General features: G+C 35.9%; 1 protein-coding gene across 1 annotated transcript in view; it reads left to right on the top strand.

Annotated features, from left to right (window-relative positions):
• The first annotated feature begins 73 nt into the window (after positions 1 to 73).
• LOC149783710 (nicotinate phosphoribosyltransferase-like) overlaps positions 74 to 7,884 on the top strand; it is a 63,271-nt gene continuing 55,460 nt past the window's right edge. The window contains exons 1-3 of the mRNA XM_089931951.1: positions 74 to 189; positions 2,886 to 3,056; positions 7,547 to 7,757. Of these exons, the coding sequence (XP_089788077.1) occupies positions 105 to 189; positions 2,886 to 3,056; positions 7,547 to 7,757 (467 nt within the window). The 5' untranslated portion in view covers positions 74 to 104. The remainder of the gene's footprint in view (positions 190 to 2,885; positions 3,057 to 7,546; positions 7,758 to 7,884) is intronic.

The following is a 7,884-nucleotide window of genomic DNA, read 5'->3' as shown; positions in this document are numbered from 1 at the left end:
ACGCTCAGAAAATAACAGCAGCAATTTTAAACAGTGAAGTGACATTGAATATTGATCTTCGATGGCCTTTCCCCTTTGACCTAATTTAGACGGCAACACGAAACATGTCGGGGGAGGAAAATATAGACTTTCATTTTCAACGGATTCAAAGCAAAGCACAGAATGGTGTTATTCAGCCCATTCTTACAGGTTAGACATTTTATTTCGTCCTTTTTCATTTGTCGTGTCTCATTTATTTGTGTGTGGTGCTTTTCAGCCCTTGGTCATATATTTTAAAAACGAAACTTGGTCGTCAGCAGCACATCACACAAGCACCTGCTTTGCTATGATGCGGAAGACATAGTGACAGATCGATAATGATATTGAATCAATTCAGATCTGCGAGACAGCAACCAAAACTGATATGCAAAATTCATGTTTATTCCTTTTACGAAAAAAATGTATTAATTATGGAAAGACTTAAATGAGCATATAATAAAAGCTAGTCTGCAGACTAACAAGTTCATCGCCTGTTTTGTACCAAGGACATTTTTTTTTTAAACTGAAGGTGCCTTTGCCATAAATGTTTACCTTGAATCCAACTGATCTATGTCAAATGATTTCAACATTAGCCATTTCGTATGTGACTGAGACTTGCTGCTTTATTTTCCAAACAGCTATGTCTTCAAATTTGTATTTTGTCATAAATTGAAACTGAAAGTACAATATAACTTACGAAATCACTTCCACCAAATTGTGATAGCTCTTTGAATTACAGACTGGTATTAAATTTACCCTCTCATTAATGAAGGTGATGGACAACCCAGGAATTTTTCTTGGATGTTTTTTAGATTGGGAGTGGTTGTTTTTCCTATGTGTTTAACACCATTTTCAGCATATGATTGGCAATACATGGCGGCCGGTATACATGTATTTAGTATAGGAAGAACCCTGGTAATTAAAACTCTAAGATGGGAATTACTTTGAGTAATGAAAACTGTAAGATAACATTAACATTGGCCAGACTTGCCAGAGGTAAAAATTATAAGATGGCAGTAAACCCATTTTAAAACAGCAATCAAAACATTGAAGGTTTATAATATTCTGCATTATAAATTCTTTGTTGGCTTCTAGTTTAATGCATTTGTGAGGTTGAAAACACATCTACAGTGGTCAAAATTTAATGTATTTCCATGTTGAATTGAAGACAAATGGGACTAAACTATGAAAATATACTTTATGCTCTTCCAAATAGTTTGTGGCTACTAGTATTCCTCAATACATGGTTGTATTAGCATGGGGTTTTCACCAAAAGATGTCTTGAAGTATCTAGTACTCCTCACTGCATAGTTGTATTAGAGTGGGGTTTTCACCAAAAGATATTTTGAAGTATCTAGTTGGAACTAAATGAAACAAAGCCTATCTTTATGTGTCCTTATGATGCCCATCATGGAAATCTTGTTTTCAGAAGAATGAATGGTTATATCAGAATGGAATACAATAAGTGTACATACATGTATTTGCCACGTCTTGTCTTGCTGGTTACACATTTTTATATTCATTTGAAAATGTACAATTTTTCTGAGACTTCCTACATGAAGCTGATTATAATATTGTTATGTATATTTGATTTAATTTATATTTGACTTAATTTAATTGATTGTAACTTTTAAATCTTTTTATTTTTTAATTTGATTACATGTCATTGTAATGTAATTTTGTTTACTAGGAGTTTGACATTTTCCAGAAAATTCAGTTTGACCTGGCTCTTTTCGTGGATGCCTAATAATAGAAACACTGTTTCTATTTTTGACTTAGTTCCTGGCCTTGACTGGGGTCAAGCAAAAAACTTTTTTTTAAAATTCATTTTTGGTGTGTGAATGGTGTTAGTGAAATCAATTCTGTACTTTGCTATGTACATTAGACTTGTAGATATTTTCTAAATCTTTCTAGAATGAAATCACGTGACCCTCATCCAGGAATCTGTTTTGCATTTCAGTTTACTGTATAATATTTGTTTATAGAGATATTTGGTCAGTTGGGGCTTTTCTTTACACTGGAAAGTATCTGTTGTGTCGGTGGAGTTACAATTTAATTTTTATTCAGATTATTTGGATTCCAAAAGATAAATTCTTCCTTCTGGAAATATTTGAGTGCTCATACAGAATTCTTGGACAAAGACATTTATTTAAATTTTATTCTGAAATTCAAACACTGGAATATAATTGACTGAAACAACAAAGAACTGTAGACAACAGCACAATACTGACTACAGTATACGTCACCGCTTTCCATTTTGGATTCTTTGTTGGGACTTGAATTCATTAGAACATTTCATTATTAGGACATCTAAAATTTAATTCGTGGATTATTCTAGGATTATTTTTGGATTTGATTCTTAAAATTGTATGTTCTTATTTTTTTCAATTTTTACAGTTTATTTCCATGCAAATAAATTATTTGTTAAATTTTTCAAAGCTTGGTGTTTTCACTCTTTATTTTGTTACTGTTTATTCGAGATGAAACATGTAACATAAGAATATATAGCTCTTTTAACCTATCAATACATTACCCTTTGTCTTTACAGGTGCTGCAGTGAAAGCATTTTATCAATAAAAATTGCTTTGGGATACAGTTAAATGCAGTGTCTCACAATATTTGCACTTAAGGTGAAAAACTCGAACATTGAGTTGATGTCTATGTTGGATGACACTATGCTTGTTATGTCCTGATTATTTATCAAACATGGCACAATAAAGACATGCTTTGAATATTATAATAAAGTCTGAAAGTCATATCTGAATTTTTGTATCAGAAAAAAAATCTCATTTCTCAATTACATAAATTGAAAATGTTTTTTGCCCCTGCTTCTTTGTTTCCATCCATGTTTTCTCTCTTTCATGCAGATCTATACCAGATCACCATGGCCTATGCCTACTGGAAGAGTGGAAAGATGAATGACCAGGCTGTCTTTGACCTGTACTTCCGCAAAAATCCATTCAATGGAGAATTCACCATATTTGCCGGGCTGGAAGAGTGCATCAAGTTTCTACAGAATTTTCATTTCACAGACTCAGGTATGTTTCCATGAATTGGCACTATCTTGATCAGGGGCAAAACTAAATCTAGGAAATATAAAACTTATGGAACAAATGGGTCCAAATATAAGGTCTATGATATTTTTGGGGTCTAAATATATATTTTCTGCCAAAACTACATGTACAGATATTAATTCCAAGAATGCAAAGCATGGGGCCTGTGGGCACATATCAACTAAAAGAAATTGGGGTCACTTAGAATAAAAACACAGGTTGCAGATATATTTACATTTTTTGTTTATTCAATGAATTTGTATCTTATCTTTATCAACCTCCTGTGCCATGAGTCTTCTGTAGCTGATTTTAATTGCACATGCTTGAGTAAAAATTCCCCTTTAGAATTTATTTTAGACATTTGTCCTTTTTTGTACAAATTAACCTTGCGCTGGAGATAAATGCAGCCGTGTTTATGCAGATTTCATCTTTTCTTCTTTATATTTTCTGTCCATAATTGTTGACTATCTTTTTCATTGGTACTGAAACTAAGCACAGTCAGTAAGACATTTTTGTCAGCCAGTTAAATTGACCATCCTGCTTCTTTGACATTACAGTCCAAGGCTCTGCTAGCGTGGGAAAGCCTGCCAGTAGCTTCTCGTGGGTCGGTGGTTCTTCCCTGGGCTTTCCAGGGTTCTTCCTCCACCAGTTATACTGGCTGCCATGTATAGCCTATCTTGTGCTGAAAAATGGCATTAAACCCTAGAACAACAACAACAACAACATTTTTGGCATTACAAGCATTCAATTCAGTAAGCCAGCTTGGAATGCACCATTTCAGTCAGTTTCAAACCAGCAATAAGGGAAGGGGCTTTATGCATACTGGGGCACTGATACAGCTATCTTGCACAAAATGATGAAGGGTCAACTGCACATCCTGAAATAAGTCTGCTATATAAAGAGTATTCAGGCCATCTTTTGTTGCTATGATTAAATCATTTTTTGCCTGCTGGATCATAAACCTATTATTTGTTATGATTGTGATTATGTTTTCCAAACCCTATAATTGATTTTTTCCAATACATTTTAAGAATCATTTTGGAGCTAAGACAGTTTGTTCTACATATACTTGATCTTGGGGTCAAGTTCAGTCATAGAAGATTGTGGTCAAGGTCACATGTTCCACAAATTTTGCATTGAGGTGTTGCAGTTTTTTCATCTCTTTATATTTTACACATAAATTCATTGATGAATTTTGTTCCTCCATTGTTTTAATCAATATGAAGCTAAGATGATACAATGTACTACATGCTCACTTTTCCCTTTTGACCTCAAGGTCAAGGTCACATGTTTCACACATTTTTCAGCAATGCTTTAATTATTGGCTTGACATGGCCTTGACTTTGTCCAGGTCAAGCTCTTTGTTTTACAGAGTACATCAAGGCAAATATTGATAGAAATGAGGTTCATATGATAACTGTTATGTTCAAGCAATATCAAGCTCAGACGATCAAGTATAGTGTGAAATTTGTACTGGTCATAACACCAGAAGAGCTTATGGGATTGTCTGTTGTACAAAGTCTGATATGTGTTAGCACAAGTTTGTTATTGCTGCTTCTCCTAATCTACCAGGAGAATTGGGGCCCGAGTGGTTGAGTGGTCTAAAGCGCTCACAGTTACAGATCACTGCAATCTCACCTCTGTCTGCATGTGTTCGAGTGTCGGACTTGTCTAATGTTGGTATGTGAGAAAGCTTGCCAGTAGCTTCTCGTGGGTCGGTGGTTCTTTCCAGGGTTTTCCTGGCTTCTTCCTCCACCATTAATACTGGCTGCCATGTATAGCCTATCTTGTGCTGAAAAATAGCATTAAGAAATCAAATAAATTGTGTTGAATTTGCATACCCTCCACACACATGCATGCATGCATGCACTGCATGTTACAATAAAATTGATAAATACAATGCTTACTTGATAATAACATGAATGAACCTAACCTTATATTGTTGTCATTTATTCCTCTTGTTCGTTTTACATGAGCACTTTATTAAAGACAAATATAGATCCTCAAACTCCATGTATGTACATTATGCATCCATAGTGTGTATTGTTTTGGTCAGGTAACACACCACACATTGTTCAGACATGAATAGAATATAGAGAAATGAATCATATTTGGTTGTCTTCGAAAGGTTTAAATGTTATTAGACTGAAAACTGGATACATCAAAAGCGCAAATGAGTTAGAGGGAGGGAGAGAGAGAAATATCAGCCGATTGCTTGAAGGCACCTACCATTTATGCATGGTGTGGTGTATGGTGCAAAATAACCATGAGCGTATTATATCCAGGTTAACAATATGACAATATCTCACAAATGAAGATCATTATTAGAAAATACATTCACTGCAAGTGCAAATGACAGTCTTTTCATGGTTTATAAACAGTATTATGAAAGCAAGCTAATGTTGTATATAATATTTACCCTACAAACATCAGTGCCATTGTTATGAGTACCATTGTTATTGTTACAGATGGCATATAAGTAGAAGCCCTGGTGTTATATGAACACACCAAGTAGTGAGCAGTAAATTTGTTGTTTCAACTTACTGCTAGGATGTATAATATAAACTTTAGGATATTTTATTAGAAAGCAAGCAGATCCTGGAAAACGACTTTTGATTCTTTTAAGTGTGCAATTATTTTATATATACAGAGTCAACTGCCATACTGAAGTTTACTTTGGTTTCTTTTCACAGGTATACACATACATTTTTAAAATAAATTGAAAGAATGGGAGGTTTGAAAAACAAAACTCTAAACCCCTCACAGGAGAGTGATCATACCAGTGAAAATGTTAATGTTAGGCGAGGGCATTACAATTATTTCACATTTGAGTAAAAGCAGGAAAAGTTCCCATTTTCTCAAAATTACATTGAATTAGAGTTATGGCAAGTCATTTCAATATCCCTAAACCAATGATTGCAAATTGGTTGACAACACATTTTTGTTAGTAACTGAATGATTGGAGATATTTAGCAAGCAGTGGGAGATCAGTATCATTTGGTAATAATTTAGATGGAAAATTACAAAGTGGGTTCGTATCCAGCAGGATCTGCAGATCCCTATGCCAAGGAATTGGTGTCAGTGGAACATCCAGATATTGAGTTCCAAGCCAGTAGGAAATGGGTGGCAAGCATCTTAATGCAACACAGTCTAGTGCTTACACAGAATTCAATGGCCCAGCATCTCCCAAAAGATTTATAAGATTTGTCTTTTCTGGCTCATAGTCTCAATTTCTTTATATCATTAATGTCTTAGCTGACTCATCATCAAGTAGTTGCTTCACACATCAATCGCTGGGGTCGACTGATGGTAGACCTTTTTGCAATGGACCACTCTGTTGGCCTAGTGATTAGTGCATCTGCCTCAGATGCGGGAGGTCTTGGGTTCAGCTGAGTCATACCAAAGACTTACAAAAAATGGTACCAACAGCTACCTTGCTTGGCACTCGGCATTAAGAGATTAGTGTTAGGACTGGTCGGCCTGGTGTCAGGATAATGTGCCTGGGTGAGATATTATGCTACATGTCTGCAGCATGATGCCCCAGTGCTAGGCATCACTATAAACTGCCACAATGCAGACATCGTAGTAATATGACTGAAAAATTGTTAAAGCTACATTAAACGTCCAAATCACACACACACACACACACACACACCTTTTCGCAATAAGGTTGAACAACTCACTACCCGCCTTCATCTCTCCATTCTGAGATGCAGAGGCATGGGCTGTCGATGCCCTTTCAGTCAGGCATATACCTTCCCTCCTGCTGTTTTAATGCTCAAATTAATCCCAAAAAAGAGGAGCATAGCTTGTAAAATAGTCCTGATTGCTACTCTCTGATGGGATAAATCCTGGATTGACAATCTGCTGAATTTGATGACGGATATGCTCAGGAATATAAAAGTGAGACCACACTGCCCAGGCAGCTGAGGTCACTAGTATTCCATCTACATCCAGATAAATTTTTCCTTCACACTGGCTGTCCGGGATGCCTTATGCAAAAAGGAGTCTGGCACTTCAGATGTGGAGAAGATCATGTCTGCACTCCACTCTGAAGGCATATGAGAGGAAGTGGCAAGTTTTGAATGACAGATGTCATGTTAATGGCATAATAGCACTCTCAACCTCTAATTCCCAACTTCCTTTCTTTGAAGACAATATAGCTCTGGTCACAGTTAAGGGATACCATTCCATAATCTAAGACATGTTCAGACATTATGGAAAAGAATTAAAAGGATTCTACATGGACCTTTCAGACTTATCCAGCTTTGACATATCCAGGCCATGCTTGCTTGCCATTTTCCCAAAATGGAACTTCTTCTTGGTCTTGACGTGGCTTAGTATGTGGTGATTTTAATATTTCTGGTAATAAGTGACCCTGGTTTTACCATCTCGAGTATTACTAATAAAATAGGGTTGGAAAAAGTAAAATTCTGTAATTCTACTATGCAGACTTCCAACATTTTATTCTTCAGATGTCAAATATATCAGGTCTGTCCTACCACCCAACACAGAGACTGAGTTCTTTCAGTACCTGGAAAACCTAACAGCCAATGATGTCACTTTGCATGCTGTAGATGAAGGTACTGTAGTTTTCCCTAAAGAGCCCCTCATGTGGATTGAAGGACCTCTGCCTGCAATACAGCTGATGGAGACACCTCTGCTGAACCTTGTGAACTATGCCAGGTAACTTTTAAATGCTGTGAACTATGCCAGGTTTTAAATGATGTGAACTATGCCAGGTAACTTTTAAATGCTGTGAACTATGCTAGGTTTTAAATGCTGTGAACTATGCCAGGAAACTTTTAAATGC

Source organism: Sinohyriopsis cumingii, chromosome 14, assembly GCF_028554795.1.
Source record: "Sinohyriopsis cumingii isolate HCF-2022 chromosome 14, ASM2855479v2, whole genome shotgun sequence".
NCBI classification, from domain to species: domain Eukaryota; kingdom Metazoa; phylum Mollusca; class Bivalvia; order Unionida; family Unionidae; genus Sinohyriopsis; species Sinohyriopsis cumingii.
Note: the sequence above shows the minus strand (reverse complement) of the source record. Positions and strands in the feature narration are given on the sequence as shown.